At 51.1% G+C, this 18635-nt stretch overlaps 1 protein-coding gene across 1 annotated transcript in view; it reads right to left on the reverse strand.

Moving 5' to 3' along the window:
• Nucleotides 1–18635, reverse strand: part of COQ8A (coenzyme Q8A) — a 64478-nt gene that overhangs the window by 31007 nt on the left and 14836 nt on the right. The window contains exons 2-4 of the mRNA XM_006157246.3: nt 13462–13647; nt 9246–9647; nt 8934–9000 (exon numbers count right to left, since the gene is read on the reverse strand). Of these exons, the coding sequence (XP_006157308.1) occupies nt 8934–9000; nt 9246–9647; nt 13462–13638 (646 nt within the window). The 5' untranslated portion in view covers nt 13639–13647. The remainder of the gene's footprint in view (nt 1–8933; nt 9001–9245; nt 9648–13461; nt 13648–18635) is intronic.

An 18635-nucleotide genomic window follows, 5' to 3' on the forward strand; every position in this document is an offset into this window, starting at 1 on the left:
CCGTTGACCCAGCCCCGCTAAGGCTGGGGGATCGCAGAGTACTGACCCTGTCGGGGATGCCTGTCTCTCTGCCTCTCTGCATATGTGTTGCTGTCTCCTCTCACAGAAAGAAGTGGATGAACAACTTGTTCTAATTGCCTCTGGCATGTGCATTCACCAGAGACACAGAAGGCGCCCCCCCCCCCCACCGCTCTCTGTCGCGCCCACCCTTGACAGGGCATGGTCACGCTGCAATCCCTTCTCCATGCTCCTTCCCGTCAGGGTTCTGGCCACACAGGCATGCACAGGCACCCAGTGTGTTCTTCAGGCCTCGAGGCCAAAATCGTGCCACGGTTGGCCATCAGAATTCAATCCCAGCGTACAGTGCCTAGCCACTGCTCTGCACGTCCAGTCCATGGATGAAGAGCTAAAAAATAAAACACCTGCCAACATCCAGGGCCCTTCCTGTGCAGGCTGGATGAAAATGCTTACGAGCAGGAGTGAGTGGGTCAATGTTCAGAAGCTCTGGGGACGGTTCGGAGCGAGGCTGGAGGGAGTTTCTCTGTAGCAGCAAGGGGCACAGGCGGCTCTCAGGATAAAACAACGCTCCTCCACAGCCCCCGCCGCTTCCTACAAGCGTGCCAGGCGCTGCTCTGAGCCTCGCTTTCATCCGCGGCCAGCGATCCTTCTGATCCGCTCAGACAAGAGAGGCCACCCAGACAGTGGCACAGCCTAGTTCCCTCCGTTTCAAGGTGCTCTTCAGTCTTCCTGATTTAGTGGCCCCCCTCTGTCGCCACCTGGCATCCTCCAGTTGCCCCCAGCCCAGAGGAGAAGAGGGGCCTGGGGAGGGGGCTGCAGCCCACACCATAGGAGGAGGAGGAGCAGGAAGGAGTGAGGAGGAAGTCCCTGTGGCCTGTTCTCACAGGTTCTCGGGTTCTGGCTCTGCATTCCCAGAACTGGGCCAGCGCGTGAGGGCCAGTTCTGAGGCTGTAGTCTGGGGCTGTTGCAAATAAGCACACGGCTGGGCGACGAGCTGGCTCAGCTTCCTCATCTGTCACAGGAGACCATACCACCACCCTCACCTGCAGCACAGAGCGCCTAATATACAGAAAAGACTTTCTTAGAACGTTCCTGAGAAAGCAGAAAAGACGCCCACGCCCTGCTAAGCGTGCAGGACTGCTCTCCTATGTCGACCACATCTATCTTGCTGCAAGAAAGGCCGTGTGTGACCTCGTAAGTCAGGCCACTCCTCAAGGGGAAGCTGGAGCTCTCGACAAAGCCGGTATCGTACTGGCAGGTCAAAGCACACAATGCTGCCACAGCGGGTGGACACTTTCTCCCCCACGCCATTCTAGGCCCCCTCCCCAGCCAAGGGATCCAAGGGCATCGCCACTGTGGGACGGCTCTGTGAGGCCCCCAGCAAGCAGTGGGTCTCAGTCAGGGTCAGATACCAAGATGGTGCAACGAGAAAGAAATACAGAAACAAGTCACTCGGCTTATTGTCCTGTATTTGGGGAGCATGTTTCTTGTACTTTTACAATGTAAAAATATCCTCTTAAAGAGATAAATAACAGGGCCAGCCGGTAGCATGGTGGTTAAGGTGCTAGACTCCCACATGGCAAATTGCAGTTCGAGTCCCGGACCTGGTGGCTGTGTTCTCACCTGCCTTTTCTCTCTCTCTAGGGTGTGTACATTTGCTATAGCAAATTAAAATCATCATCATCATCATTAATTTAATTAAATAATTATTTTTAAAAAGATAAGTATTGGGTCAGAGAGGTCATGATGTTTTTTTATGTGTTCTTCTATGCAAAAATGTGTCTTGACTTTTCTGCCAACCCAATAATGTATTTATTATATATGGTGATAAGACCTGGTGGTAGTGGCATGTCTATGTCTCTTAGCCCAATGTTTGTTTGCTTTTCATTTTACCACTGAGAGGGGGGACTAGAAAGTTCAGGGGGAGGGGCACGATGGTCCCTGAGCGCTCTGTGGCTTGTATGCTGACTACCCTCTAGAGTATTAGAATCTTTGGGAAACTAAACAGACTGCATTATAAAAGAAGGGAATTTTTGGAAAAGGCATAAATTATACCCGCACAACTATGGACATGCAGGAAGAAAGAAATATGCAAAGAGTAAATATGTGGGTAAATCTAAATTCATGTGGGCTGTACAAAGAAATAATGTCTTGTGGGGGCTAATATAGCGTAATAGTTTAGTATAAAATATAAACATGTAGAATAAAATACACGTCCACATTAATACAAAAATGAGGGGAATACACAGATTTGAAGTGTTCTAAGCTATGAGCATTACCAGGAAAGTATTGGTAGTAAAAATAATCACTTATATTAAATTATAATAAGTCAAGGATTCATGCTATAATCTCAAAAGTAACCACTCAAAAAATAAATAAATAAAGAAGTATAAAACAAAAAAGTTAACTAAAAGAAAACATGTATAACAAAAAAGTCTTTGATTGGGCCAGCAGGTAGCATGGAGGTTAAGGCAGCTAGATCCCACATGGCCAACTACATAGTTCAAGTCCCAGACTTGGAGGCTTGGAAAACGCACTGGGCATGTGAGCCTGTATGCCCAAAATCCTGAGAGGAGAATGAAGGAGAAGACTGTGGTGTGGCCATCCCCCTGGGGGTGTGCGGTAGGGTGATTTCTCACTTTCCCTCTCTCTCTTTTTCTGTTTCTCTCTGGCAAGCACATGTACCCTATGGCCAAAAAATAAAAAAGCAAAAGAAGTACTTGATTAACTAAAAAAGAAGGTAAGATAGGAGAGAAACCAAGAAAGGAAACATAACAGATGAATCAAATAACAAACTAAAACTAGGGGCCGGCATGTGGTCTGGTGGTTGGGGTGCTGGACTCCCGCATGATTCAAGTCCTAGGCCTGGTAGCTTGCCTTCTCACTCTCACTCTTTCTCTCTGTGTGTCTCTCTCTGGTCAAATTGAATAATAAAAGTAAATAAATTAAATTAAATAATTATTTAAAAAACTAAAACTGAGTAGATATAAACCTCAATATATCAGCAATTTAATTATACATAAATGGACTAAAGATTCCCATTATAAACCTAAGATTATAGATCTATACTTAAAACACAACCAATACCTAGAAAGACTACTAACAAAAAATATACTTCCAATACAAGGGCATTAAAGAGTTGAAAGTAGAAAGAGAAAATAAATACCATATAAATATAACCTCCCAAAAGCTGAAACACAGCTATGATAATATCAGACGATGTAGATTTCCACAGAGGTAAAGAGAGGCATAGCATATTGAGTTGTTGGAAAAGTTGTGACATACTTTTTCCATTAAAAAAAATAAAATGCATCATGACTTTTCAGACAACTTATAATAATGAAGGTTTCCATTTCCAGCAGTTGATAAGAATGCTAAATCTGTAGGCAGCCAATAATGGCCTCAAAACATATAAAGCACAAATCAACAGACTAAAAGAAGTAGGTAGATTCACAATCATGGAAGCTGATAGACGAAACCAAGAACTTGTGAAAGATATGATCGCTGTAAGTAACAAAGCAGACTAGACAATGCATATATTACTGCGCCCAACATCAGAACTCTGTCTAGGTACACACACAACAGTCACCGTAATCTTTCCACTTGGAGTCAATGCCCATACCCGTTTTACAAAAGATAAAACTAAAATTATGCGAAGGTCACATAGGAAGCAGGGCTGGAGTTATAACCCAGACATTATGATAACATAAAGTTCAGTTCTGATCCAAAATCCAATGCAAGACTCTATCTTTTATACCACGATTTTTTTTTTTTTTTGGTTGTGGGGGTTGTCATTAGGGCACAGCTAGATCCCACATGGCCAACTACATAGTTCAAGTCCCAGACTTGGAGGCTTGGAAAACGCACTGGGCATGTGAGCCTGTATGCCCAAAATCCTGAGAGGAGAATGAAGGAGAAGACTGTGGTGTGGCCATCCCCCTGGGGGTGTGCGGTAGGGTGATTTCTCACTTTCCCTCTCTCTCTTTTTCTGTTTCTCTCTGGCAAGCACATGTACCCTATGGCCAAAAAATAAAAAAGCAAAAGAAGTACTTGATTAACTAAAAAAGAAGGTAAGATAGGAGAGAAACCAAGAAAGGAAACATAACAGATGAATCAAATAACAAACTAAAACTAGGGGCCGGCATGTGGTCTGGTGGTTGGGGTGCTGGACTCCCGCATGATTCAAGTCCTAGGCCTGGTAGCTTGCCTTCTCACTCTCACTCTTTCTCTCTGTGTGTCTCTCTCTGGTCAAATTGAATAATAAAAGTAAATAAATTAAATTAAATAATTATTTAAAAAACTAAAACTGAGTAGATATAAACCTCAATATATCAGCAATTTAATTATACATAAATGGACTAAAGATTCCCATTATAAACCTAAGATTATAGATCTATACTTAAAACACAACCAATACCTAGAAAGACTACTAACAAAAAATATACTTCCAATACAAGGGCATTAAAGAGTTGAAAGTAGAAAGAGAAAATAAATACCATATAAATATAACCTCCCAAAAGCTGAAACACAGCTATGATAATATCAGACGATGTAGATTTCCACAGAGGTAAAGAGAGGCATAGCATATTGAGTTGTTGGAAAAGTTGTGACATACTTTTTCCATTAAAAAAAATAAAATGCATCATGACTTTTCAGACAACTTATAATAATGAAGGTTTCCATTTCCAGCAGTTGATAAGAATGCTAAATCTGTAGGCAGCCAATAATGGCCTCAAAACATATAAAGCACAAATCAACAGACTAAAAGAAGTAGGTAGATTCACAATCATGGAAGCTGATAGACGAAACCAAGAACTTGTGAAAGATATGATCGCTGTAAGTAACAAAGCAGACTAGACAATGCATATATTACTGCGCCCAACATCAGAACTCTGTCTAGGTACACACACAACAGTCACCGTAATCTTTCCACTTGGAGTCAATGCCCATACCCGTTTTACAAAAGATAAAACTAAAATTATGCGAAGGTCACATAGGAAGCAGGGCTGGAGTTATAACCCAGACATTATGATAACATAAAGTTCAGTTCTGATCCAAAATCCAATGCAAGACTCTATCTTTTATACCACGATTTTTTTTTTTTTTTGGTTGTGGGGGTTGTCATTAGGGCACCTGTGCTCACCAGAAGGGAGAGAGACAGAGAGATTCAAAGAGAGGGGAAGTGAGAAATCACCTCCAAAGGGAGAATGGTCACACCACAATCCCTTCTTTCCCTTTCTCTTGGGATTCTGGGCATGCACTCAAATGTGTCCAGTGTGATTTTCACACCACCAGGTCCGAGACTCAAACTGTGGTTGGCCACGTGAGAGCCCAGCACCTTAACCATGAGGCCATCTGCTGTCCCCTCACACCATTCTTTAACAAAATCTAGTATCCACAGATCACCCACCCACAGTATTATAGCCATACTGGACTTGGGACTCTTGTCTCCATTTCTGCAATAAATAAGCCATTGAACCGAGAAAGCCCCTACCTTCTACCTCCTCACAACTGAGTATCTGCTGCTCACCCCTGCAAATACGTATCTGGGTCCCTGTAGCAGCCCTGCCTTTCTGAGGTTTAGAGCAATCCCTTCCTTTAATACCTTCAGTATAAAAACTTCCTAAGCCTGACAGTGTGTACTTCAAAAACATCTCACCCACATGGTGTTTTCTAGGAGAGCAAAGCAGAGCAGAACTGCTTCAAACCATCTGGACAGCTCAGCGTGGATCCACCGTTAAACCACGCATTTCCCAGTGCCACGAAGAACACACTGCATAGTACATTTACACCCCTGGAACAAAACTGTCTGCACTGTAGGCAGTTCTTTCTGAGCGTCTGTGACGTTAATTGTGATCATTTCTGTTAGATTCCATTCTATTACATTAATTTTTTTAATGCTGGTCCTGACCCACTAAATTGATTTCACAGTCATTAAGGGGTCATAGCCTATAGTTTGAAAACTTCTGAGTGAGGCAGAAAGCTGAGAATTCCTCTCTGGGGTAGGAATAGCACGTTCTCTCCTGAGCTGGCCCATCTTTTCTCCCGCCCTGCTACCTCCAAGCCTGACCCATTACCTACCAGCTGTTCGACACCTTGGGCAGCTCTGACTCACGGCTGTGAGCAGCCTCCAGCGCACGGACACCCGCGGATCGCTCAGGCGCTAGGCGGCTGTCAGCGAACGCTCAAGAGGGTTCTCTGGTACAAGCTCCAGCAAGACTAGGGCTTCTCTTCACCTCAGCCCAGGATCCCTCTGGCTGCCCATAACCCACCATCCTGGTTTACTGAAGTTGCCTTTTTTCTACACATCTTCCTATATAACCTCTTCCACTTCAGTCACCATCTTCTTTAACCCACTAACCCAAAGGGCCTGACTTCTGCCTGCTTCACCAGGACTACATGCTGCTCTATCAAATGCTAATTCACCACCAGGACTTTCAACCTGGGGCTGGCCCTGTAGCATAGCCAGATCCCACATGGCTGACTGTGGTTCAAGTCCCACTTCTTAGGCTTGAAAAACATGCCAGACACATGTGTGTGTGCCCCCAAATCCAGGTAGGGTGAAAAAATGGAGGAAAAAGGATTGTGGAGTGATCACACCCCAAAGGGGTGGTGCTTTCTCATTCTCAATTTCTCTCTGACAAGTGCATGTGTTCTCTTGTATTTTAAAAATAGACTTCCATTCTGACCACATTTCCCAAACACAGCTTCCAGGATCCCCCCTCTTTCTTTCCCCATTCCCACAAAGACTCCCAGGAAAGGATTACCCCCACTCTAAAACACACAAATTCCCATCAGGGCTCACCAGAGTCTGGAAGGAGAGGCAGTTGACAGAGATGTAAAATTGTATAGGTGTGAACATAGGGTCGTTTCTGCCCTCAAATTCATGGGGCAGTGAGGAGAAGCTCCAGCCCATATTTGAAACAATATAAAGAAACATAAACAATAAACATTATCCAATCACTAGCTACTGTGCAAAGCAGAGAAAGACGGACACCAGTTCTTCTGGGGAACAAGGACCACTACAGGCTCCCAGGACTGTGGTTCTTAAACTCATTCATGAGACTGAGTCTCCGGAGTTTTCAAAGAGCCTCCCATTAACTCTGCCCAGGGGTAGGCGGCCTGGCCTGGGAGCCTGGCTCCCCTAAAGCAGGATCCCGGGAAGGGCTTGAAATGCTAATCCACGAAGGGAAGATAAAGAAATAACTTTACGTTATAACACATCTGGTATTTTAAGCTGAATTCTTGAATAGCTAAGTAGCAGCAGATGCCACGCTGTAAGAGAGCAGGGATGGAAGAAAACCTTACAGTGGAAGAAGGGCTCTCCCATCAACCTGGCGTGCTCTGTGCATTGGGAAGACAGCCGGCAGCACCCAGCACCCACCGTCAGAACACCCCATCAGCCCAGCGCCCAGAACACCAGACTTTTGGGGAGCAGTGTGTGTGCCTCTGCTCAGAGGCCGTCTTGAATGAGAACAGGTTTCTCAAGACAACAGCAGCAGCAGCAGCAGCAGCAGCAGAGGCCTGCATGTTTGACAGACAGTAGGTAGGAGGGGATTCTTTTCCTTCTCTCTCTCTCTCTCTCTTTTTTTTTTTTTTTAAGAGGTTTTTGTTATAGGGCATGTGCGCTCACCAGACAGACAGAGAGAGACAGAGAGATAGAAAGCGAGAAATCACCCCACAGAGGGGATGGTCACGCCGCAATCCCTTCTCCTCCATTCTCCTCTCGGGATCTTGGGCTCGCACGCACACGCGCCCGGCGTGAGTTTTAAGCCACTGGGTCCAGGACGTGAACCATGGTCAGCTACGTGGGAGTCCAGCGACATAGCCATTACGCTGACTGCTGGTCCCAGAGGGGATTCTTTTAAACCAGCCCAAGCACAGTAGGAGACAGACACGCGACAGTGGGTCTTGTGAACCGCTTGTCATAAGCTAACCAGCCCTGTCACAAACAGCCTCGCACATAACCACTTGCCCAAGGCCAGTGTATGAGTCAAGCTGCCAAAACTCTTGCTCTCATTATTAAATTGTCTGGAGTTCCTACAAGGGCTGCTTTAAAGCATGTACTCCCATTTAACACTGCACACTACAGGGGGAGGGTATTTTCTTTTTTTGGGGAGAGGTTTGTTTCGCTATAGGGCACGTGCGCTTGCCAAACAGAGAGAGATAGAGAGACACCGAGAAATCACCCCCCAGGGGGGATGGCCACGCTGCAATCCCTTCTCCTCCATTCTCCTCTTGGGATCTTGGGCACGCACGCACACATGCCCAGCATGAATTTTAAGCCACCAGGTCCGGGACACGAACCACGGTCGACTACGTGGGAGTCCAGCGACATAGCCATTACGCTAACTGCTGGTTCCGGTATTTTCAATAGGAACATTTTGTACAGTAAATAACCAACAGATAGGAGAATGCAATGTGATAAAAGCAGATGCTACTGCTATAAACCTTCACGATGAAATCCCGCAATTCGTATAAAGAGAACACAAGTGTACTGGACACGTGGCTATTTGAAGCTCCAGAGAAAAGTACAGCTAACACGACACTACAGCATATTAAAGTGACTAAATGACAGCAGCTCAGGGCCTCAGCTTCTTATTGATGTTGCAGTCACGGTCCCCAAGCGAGCCCTGACAAGCAGTCCAAGCTGCAGCTCACAGCGTGGCATCACTGACCACAGGGGTCAGCTGAGGCAGAGCTGGAATCAGTAACCAGATCCTCCACCCGTGGAAAACGTCCAGTCCCCCAACAGCTAACGCAAGAGCAGCCACTGCTGCTGGCTTCCCCAATGCCCTCCCTGGGATATCAGAGCCCCCACCGACTGCCGCCTCCAGGCAGGCCCAGGTGCCTCAGCTCACCCGGCCAGGACTGGCAGGGCAGCTGGGGTGGCACAGGAGCACCAGCCTCCTTACCTCCGAAGTTGGCCAGCCGCCCAATCCGCGTAACTGGCACCTTCCGCTCCCGAGCCCGCTCACTGAGCTGGAGGGGGAAAAGAAAGAGACCTTGTGGAATCAGAAGATGGGGACCGGACCAACCTTTGGGGTTCATGGTGCCCCCACCCACATCCCTTCTCCAGCCCCCAGAGGCAGCAGCTGCACCAAGAGGCCTCTGTGTTCCTAAAACCCCAGACCACAGCACCCAGAAAGTCCTGGAAGGAGGCACCGACGCCAGCACCACAGCAAATGGGAACACCCCGCCCCAGGGCAGGACCCTCATGGACACACCATCTGCTTGTGGGGCTTGCTTTCAGGGCGCGCCTTGGCCTGCCGGGCCTTCTCAATGTCTTCGGCTGTGAGGCCCCCCACAGGGGACTGGTCCTGGTGAAAGAACCTTCGTGGGAAGCCCATGGCGGAGAATGAGTCTCTGGGATTTGCAAAGACTCTCCCATTAACCCTGCCCACAGGATAGGCAGCCTGGCCCGGGAGCCCAGCTTCCCTAAAGGGTCCACTGGCAGCATAGGCAGGAGCCGGGCCCTCACTGTGGCCATGGCCCATGGGCGACTGGTCAGGGGCGGCAGCTGCAGAGAAGTCCGTGGAGGCTCCCTCTGCCTCTGGCCCAGAGAAGTGGGACTCTGCTTCCAGGTCATCGAAGCCCTCGGCATAAGGCTCTTCTGGTTTCTCCTGACCCTGCAGGGAGCGAAGGCCAGAATGAGAGGAGCAGAGAAGAGCCCAGAGCCCCTCCAAGTCCCTTCTGCTACGGAGGGCCACACCACCACCAGCCCACCCTCTCCCTCCTCCAAAGGTTCAGCCCTGCTCTTTCTGGGCAGGTCACTGGGCACCTACTGCATGCCCAGCCAGGGCCAGAGCAGGTGACAACACTGCCCCGGGCAACTTCCTTACCTGTAAGTCAAGGCCAAGGAGAGGCCTCCAGGGCCCTGGGGAGGGTGATCCAGGGTAAACATGGGAAAGTTCTGAGAGGTAAACATATTGGTAAAGGCCAGGGAAGGGCAGGCACACACAAACGGGCCAGCTGGCACTGCATGTGTTTCCCCGTCACCCTGCTGTCCCATACGGGGAAGGGGAAGGGCAGAGGACACACCGTGTTTCCTTTATAAAAGGCCACTGAGACCTGCCCTTCAGGCCAGGTCCTACTTCTGAGCCAGTAGTGACCATTAGTAACTTACTGACTCCCCTCTATTCCCTCTTCTGAAAATAGGGCTCCCACAGTCGCAGAGTCCTGTGGGGCCACAGACAGGGCCAGGGACACGGTGCCACACAGGCTCTGATTAGAACAGCGCCAACTCCTAAAGGCAGGTCAGGGCCCAAATCCCCGGTCCACCGAAGTGGATTACATCCTCATGGCCATGCTGCCTGCAGGTGTGCAAAACTGAAGGCGATGGGGCCCCGCAGGTAGCATCGTAGTTACTGTGCTAGGCTCCCACATGGCTGATCGTGGTGTAAGTTCCAGACCCAGTGGCTTCCAAATCATGCCAGGCGCATGAGTGTACCTACCCAAAATCCCGGGAGAAGGGATTGCGAGGTGGCCATGCCCCTGAGGGATATGTCCCTCTCCGTCTCTCTCCAGTGAGTGTGCACGCCCTATGGCAAAAAGCTTCTAAAAACGAAACCCAGCAGGAAAGCCAAAGCCCTCTCACACTTGCTTTTCTGTTTCGTTTTGTTTTATTTTTTAAGAGATTTTTGCTAGAGGGTGCATGCGCTCACAGACAGAAAGTGAGAAATCACCCCCTAGGGGGATGGCCACGCCGCAATCCTTCTTCTCTTCTCATACATACACACACACACACACACACACACACACACACACCCGGCATGAGTTTTAAGCCACCAGGTCTTGAACAGTGGTCGACCACATTGGAGTCCAACAATGTAACTATTACGTCTTCTACTGGTCCCTCATACTTGATTTTCTTTTCTTTTTTATTTTTAAATATTTATTTATTATTTATTTATTTTATTTTATTTTATTTTTAATTTGATGAGAGAAGGAAAGAGAGAGAGAGAAAGTGTAAGTAAGCCGCTAGGTCCAAGACTCAAACCATTGTCAGCCATGTGGAAGCCCAGCACCTTGACCACCATGCCACCTGCCAGCCCCTCATGCTTGCTTTTCAAACACATCAGGATCCGAAGAGGTGAGCCCCGCCCTCGTGTGGGAGGAGGGAGACAGACTACCACTGTCGTTTTGTGAATGGGAAACTGAGGGTGAGAGTGCAGCCATGACTGATAAAGGCCCCCAGCCGGCAAGGGGCAGAGCAGGGATTCAGAGCTAAGGCTCGCCCTGCTGGCCACCCACAGGCCACCTGACAGCACTTCTCTCAGAGTAGAAATAAACTGCATTCACATTCACCGGGCACCTCTCATACGGCCAGGGAAGCCCCTGAGTGAGAGAGTCTGGGCAGGGCCCCTCCGTCCACCCTACACCACTGGGGCTACCTTGCCCTGCATCGCCTGTTCCATGGGACCCCAAGGGCACTGCTATGGTTGGACTGTCCCCTAGAAGTTCATGTGATGGATTTGGTTGTTTTGTGAAGGTAGTAGAGGAAACGTAATCCAGCTTTGGATTAGGAGGTAGCGTCCCTGGGTGGTGAATAGGGTGGGACCACCAAGGCTGATTCCTGGCACCTTCTTAAGGGAGAAAGTCCAGGACAGACACGACACAGACGTAGTTCTTGCCGTCTCACCAAGTGCCACCCCACCATGTTAGCCACCAGAAAGACCCTCCCCAGGTGTGGCCCTGTGGCCTTGGACCTCTAAAACCACGATGTAATTAACCCCTACCCTTTGTAAGTCACCCAGACTCAGGTATTTCTGTTAACACGACAGACCAGAACAGCAGTGAAGGGTCCCCTGTGCCTCATGAGACCCGGACCCGGCAAGTGTTGCTGAAGCAGTATACGAACCATCCCCTCAAGGAGCTAGAGGGTGGCAGGTTCTGAGACCCATGGACCTTTGTCCCCTGGAGGGACAGGGAGACACTGACAAACTGAGTACTTGGGGAGTGAACGGACAAACTGGAGGTGGCCCCAGCTCAGGTGCCTCTTCCATGGTGGTAGGTCATCCTCCCCTCCTGCCTCTGAGTGGCTGCTGGGCCATGGCACTGTCTCTGTTCAGACACTGAGGCCCAGCTGTGTCTGAGGGCAGCAGAGGGAGAACCTGAGCAGGAGGTCACTCTCGCCCTTATGGAGAAGGCTACGGGGCTGTTACGCTCTGCCACCCCAGGTGGGCCTGGGTGGCCTGGGCAGCCCCGCCTTGTGGTGCTCTGCAGGTAAACTGCTCAACGGAAAGGTGATGGCTCTTCACTAGGAAAGGCACCAATGAGGATGCCCAGGCCACAGTCTCGGTAGAAGAAGGGCAAGAACAGTGCTGGCTGGGAGTAGGAGAAGAATTATGATCCTGTCACTCAGGAACCACAGAGCCAACTGCTGAGTCTGTTTCTCTGTCTGCCCAACCCCAGGACTGCAGTGAGGCTGGGATGAGAGCACAGGTGTAAAGACTTCTGAAAGGTAAAGTGGATGCATGTTTGGGCGACACTGCAGCCATCGTCACTGGACCCTCAGAGAGCAGGGGCAGGGTCTGAGGACCCTAAACCAGAGACTCCCCAAGGCCTCAAGCCATGGAGGAGCTGTAACCTTTGCCCAGGGGACCAGCCAACCAGTCAGATGGAAGCAGTGAGGAAGCAGGGCACACACACACACACAACCCTCTCATCCCTCGGACTATCAGGAGAGTTGCTGACAACTGTGCATGGTGACACCATGGCATGGGGCTCCGACACTCGTGTTTGCTTAAAAACATCCCTTGGATGTAAGAGAAGTATCTGAGCCTCGGTACAAAAGGTTGCCTTCTCCTCCAGGCAGCATGAGGGACAGGAGGGAAGCTGGAAGTGAAGCTGCCTGTGGCAAGGCTGTGGCAGCTGCCACCCTGGAAAGGAGCATGGACCCCAAGCCAGGAGCTGAGACCTTCAGCAAAATGGAGCAAAGTGAGGCCCAGCAGGCAGGAAGAGCCTCACAGGCTGAATCAGGCTGAGCGACCCATGACCTCTGCTATGGCCTGCACATGCATGTGTCCCTGAACTCCATCTCCTGAAACCTAACCCCCAGTGTGATGGTGTTTGGAGGTGACCTTTAGGGGTAATTACGTCATAAGGGTGAAGTCTCATGAATGCGAGTAGGGCCCTCATAAAAGAGACCTCAGAGAACTCCTACCATCTTTCTGCCATTGAGGACAGTGAAAGGACAGCCATCTATGAACCAACACACTGTGGACGGACCAGCCTCTAGAAGTGTAAGAAGTGAACGTGCTTTGCTCACGCTGCCTGGTCCAGGGTATTCTATTCCAGCAGCCACAGCTCACACAGGGCCCCTGCCCTGCCATGGGCAGAGGGTGGACACACTGGCCAGTGGGCTCTCACCCTGATCACAAGATTAATGCCCACGGTCACACTCCCTGGAGGTACCCCCTTCCCACCAGCACCCCTCCTTACCTGCGCCTTCCCAAAGAACATGCCAAGCTGCTCTGCGGCGGAGGACTGCAGGGCCCTGGCAGCCATGATGAGCTCCCCACCGAAGCCCAGGCGCTGCAGGTGGGTTTCTACAGCCACCTGGGTCAGCTTGGCAAGGCCCTTAGCCACCATAATGGCGTCCCCCAACATGGCAGCCATTCTTCAGGGCTGGAAGAGAGGAGGCTCAATCAGGGAAGAAGGATCCACACCTTGCCCAAGCTCACACTGACTCCATGCCAAGCTCTGGGCAGAGGGGACTAGCTGGTTGGTTTTTCCATCCATCTTTCCTTATGCTCCAGGCTGATACAGAGAAAAGGGCCTGGGCTCGCTGGACTCTGGGGCTCCTGGCACTCCAGAGCACGAGCAGAATTAAACTCTGCTGAGTCGGTAGGACAGTGCTTGCAGCCATCACACGTCCCTCACATGGACCTCACAGACACCCTGTGAAAACCTGAGGCAGCACCAGAACCAGGATCGGAATTGGGTGTGCGGCCCCTTAGTACTCTTTCTTCTGGGCCCAGACTGCCCTGGATGACAGCACCCCATTCCCTGACAGCTCCCTGCAGGGCCCCAGGTACCGCCCATGGCAGTGCTGCCCCAGCCTGAGCCCCCAGTGCCTGGGGCTGCCTGTATCTTCCTGCTTGCGCCTTCCTACCTGTGCTTACTAGGCCCAGTGTGGCCTCTGAAGGCAACCACAGGCCCAGGACAACCAGGCCCCAGCCTAACTGCCCAGGGTCAGCCCCTCCTCTGCCCCCATGCTTCCTCTAGTCGCCAGCCAGTGCTTTAGAGCTGTGGTCCAGACCCACAGTGCAGCCCACATGGAAGAGCCTGACCAGCGTCAGAACCAAGTGTTGGCAACGCGGTGCAGAGCAGAAAAGGAAGCTGCAGGGCGCTGGGCAGGCAGGACCGCCGCTGGCTTCCCTCACTGCAGGCATCACTTCCCTTTCTCTCGTCTCTCTATTGGGTCAGAGCGTAGAATGCGTTTCTTCATGTGGGCCAGGGTCAGAGAGGTCAAGCCACTACACACAGGGTACTCGGGGTTCGGCCTGTCACACTGCAGACTGAAAAAGCAGAGAAGAAAGGACTGCAGGAGACTTGGAGAAGCGTCCTGGGAGCACTCTGGCCAGTGCAGGGGAGCTGGCAGGCCTGCTGTGCAGAGAAGGTGTCTGCTCTTGTCCAGAGTCAGGAAGACCAGACACCTGAGAGGAGAGGAGCAGGACAGCACCAAACCAGGGACCTTCATGAAGGGCCTGGCACGCCCTGGACACAGGCATGGCCGGCAAGAGGGAGGACGATCACACAGAGCGCGGGAGATCTAGCTTAGCATCACTCTGACAGAAGCACAGCTGGGCAGGGCCACACAAAGCACTGGCACGGTCCCCAGCAAGGAACCCCGGGGACTTCTGGAGCCGCGAGGCTCCCTCCCGCAGCCCTCCAGGGAGAGGGCCTAGCTGCTCAGGGGATTCTTACAGGGACCAGCTCAGCTGCTGAGAATGAGATAAAGCTACTTCTATGCAAAAGGAGAATTGAGTGTACAATTATATCAATAAACTCTAATAAAGAATGAAGGAGAGGAGAGGAATTGTGAGAGTTGGAGACCCCACTAATGCCCAGGAGCCTGGTGCTGCCATTATCCACCCTGGGGGAACATCCATACTCTGACCCTCAAACGTGGCAGCTACCACAGGCTGTGCTGACCTACATTCTAATCTTTATAAAGGACCCGATGACAGATCTATTACTGAGCCTATTTATAAATGAGAAAACCCAAAACCGGAAAGGGTAACTAACTGGCCAAGGTCCTGCAGGCCCTGAGTGGGGGCCCTGGGGTCAGCCCCAACCCTCGCCTGCTCTGTGCTGGCACCTCACTGCTTCCCCTAGTGCTCGGCCACCCCGAGGCACCTCCACAGGGACAGGGCCCTGCTCAGGCACAAACGACAGCCTGCACCCTGGCTGAAGCCAGGGAGGTCTGGGGGAGGGGGGTGACCACACCCGTGAAAGGAGCAGAGGAAGGCAGGGAGCTGGCTCGGCCCTGCCCTGGGTGCCATTTCACACCCGGGGCTCAGCTCCGCACACCTGCACTCCATGGCGATAAGCAAGGGTGAGCCCCACAGACTAAACGTCGGGAGGAAGGCATGGAATCAGACCTCAGGTACCACGGGTGCCAGGTCTCGACTCTGCAGCCACTCTCTGCCGCCACTCAGAGCTCAAGTGCTACTGGTCGTGCTGGCCGGTGGTTAAGGTGACTGGATCCCACATGGCCATTGTGAGGTGCCGGGTATATGTGTGCACCTAAAATCCCAAGAGGGAGAAATGGAGAAGGGATTACAGTGTGACCATCCCCATGGAAGTGCTTTAAAGAAAAGCAAGGGCCTGGCGCTGGACTCCCACGTGGCTGACTATGGTGTGAGTCCTGGACCTGGAGGTTTGCTTTCTTACTCTCTCTCACTCTTGCTCTCACTCTCTCTCACTCTATCCCTCTCTTGTCCAAATTAAATAAATAAAGTTAAAATAATTCTTTAAAAAGAAAAAAGAAAGAAAGAAATACGAAAACAGAAAGCCACTGGTGCCAGCTCTCATCGACTCCACAGCCGCAGTCCCATGCCGATCCCGACTCACACCGACACGCTCACTCAGCACCCTCGAGTCCAGGGGCAAGCACTCACTGAGGCCCACTAGACCCCAGGGAGGGAGATTTTAGGGAGTGACATCCCAGACAAGCAATGGTGGCCACATCTACTTCAGAAGGCCCCTTGGTGGTGGCATCTGGCACACCGCACTGCCCCAGGAGTCCCCGGGAACGGCCTTGCCCTGGCTCACCTAATCTAAGCCAGAAAACCGAAACAGGAGTGTTCACCTTGGGCTGCCAACCCCGATCATTCCAAACCTCACTCGCCCGGGACCTGAGCTCAGATTTTCCACAGAGCTTCCTGCTAAGCCCTATTTAATTCAGACTTTGTTTTCAGGCTTAAAACTAATGCAGCTCGAATTTTCCGGCCAAGTTATCATAACCATATACAGAAGTCTCATGAGAGCAGAGTCAGTAGGCGATTTTTTGGCTAATTTACCCTCGTAAGTGATTTGGGGAACCGATTTAGCTCGCCTGGCCCACGGCACTGACGGGAGTTCCATTTACAAGACCAGTTTCAGGGCCTGCATGTCAGTGAGGCAGGACTGGGAGTCCCCAGAGCCCAACCCTAGCTCTTCTGATTTCTAACTATGTTGACACAACACCTGGCTGGGACAGGCTGAACTCACACCCAATTTACGATGTTTTTAAAAAAAATCAAAATAATTCATAGCAGGGAAAACATGCTAAGTTAACCAACCAAAACTTTGCATTTGAGAGCTATGAGTAACAACCATCTCTTTCAGTATTTCCTTAACTTTTTTAGTTTGCATATCCTACTTTCAAAAATAGCAAATGAAGGGCCAACAAATGGCATAGTGGTTACATTGCTGGACTCCCACATGGCTGACCATGGTTCGAGACCCAGATCTGGTAGCTTGAAAATCACGCTGGGGTATGTGTGTGTGTGTGTGTGTGTGTGTGTGTGCATGCGTGCGCCCAAGATCCCAGGAGGAGAAGAGACTGTGGTGTGGCCGTACCCCTGGGGATCTCAGTCTCTCTATCTCTCCCTTTGGTGAGCGCATGTGCCCTAAGGCAAAACCTCTCAAAGAAAAAAAAAAAGCAAATAAGTAATTTAGAAAAAGCACACATTCAAAAATCACTGGGTATGCCTTCCCACACACACACAGTCACACGCCACACACCAGTGAACTCCCGGCTGGAGCCAGTCTCACCGCAGATGGTGGCCCCAGCTCTGTGCAGCAGAGGTGGCCAGAGCCAGAGCCAGGAAGCTCCGGAAGAACGGTCCCAGTCACATGGAGACAACGCTACACTAACTTATGTCCTCAGGTATGGCGAGGCAAAACCTGTTTTTCTCAAATCAATAAGCACAGGCTGCTTACGCAGTCTGCTGATAAACAGACGTTGCTATAGACATGGTCTCTCTTCACGGGCAGATCAGCGCGTGGCTGCATATTTCGTAACCGCGGCCGCACCCCGCACCCACCCCCTTTTGACAAGTGTTATTTACTTACCGTGCAGGGCCTGTACCCAGACCTCCCCTCCTGTACAAAGCGAGCCCTTCACACCCTTATCAGCACCAGGTTCTTTCCTGCAAGGGAGTCTCTGCCCTCAGAGAAGCAGAACACAGGGAGAGGGAACAACCACCACAAGGAAATGCCTTGCAAGGACTTTCCCCACCTTCTGGGTTTCAAAAATCGGGTCTCAAAAGCCCTGCTTCCAGCACACCACAATCCCAGCATGACCCATAATTCACTACCCCGATACTCGATGCAAACCCCCTCCAGGGAGGCCCCGAGTACCAGTGATCGGCTGCACCAGGAGGCATCTGCATGACGTGAAATAAACTCAAAATCCCCCAAACACGTTTAATACGCAAATGAAAACCCTGCCGTTTACAAGCATCAGGGCGCTTGCAGGATCACCACCCTCCTTCAGGATGCGTGCCCTTGGACGAGACTTTGGGCTCTCACCGGGAGCCACACAGATCCGGAGCACTCGGTCTGCCTACGGGCAGAGGCCCCCCGCCAGGCCTCGGTGGCTCTTGCTCTCCTTCAGGAGGAGTTGACCAGGAGGGTGTGACCACAGCAATGGAGGAGCGGGCAGACGCGCACCCCGTGTGGGATGCCATTAGTGGCTACTCTGCCCACACAGAGATACACGAGCGCCCCTCCCGGAGCGCTAACTAGTCCCTGCAGGTCCCGGGGTGGCACGCAGGCACATCCAAAATGGGCAGTCACCCGGCGGAAGGCCAGAGGCCGACGGAGGCCGCGCACCAGGATCAACGCAGGTGCAGGGGCGCCTGACCGAGGGGAAAGCCTTGGGAGCCCAGTTCTGCCACCACCCGCTGCTGCCAGGGAGCCTACCCGGCCTCTTCCATCCCCCGGGGCGGTGTCCCAGGATCCTTTCCTGGCCCTCATGTGCTAAACTGAGACTGAGAAAGACGCCAGGCCGTCCACACCCTCTGACACGAGGGCCCGCAGGCTCTGTGAGAACATTTTCCTGTTGACCTTTCCTCTCTGACCTCTCCTTGCAAAGAGCTCTCTGAGACACCATCTCATTCCTG

Source organism: Tupaia chinensis, unplaced genomic scaffold, assembly GCF_000334495.1.
Source record: "Tupaia chinensis unplaced genomic scaffold, TupChi_1.0 Scaffold000532_1, whole genome shotgun sequence".
Lineage (NCBI taxonomy): Eukaryota > Metazoa > Chordata > Mammalia > Scandentia > Tupaiidae > Tupaia > Tupaia belangeri.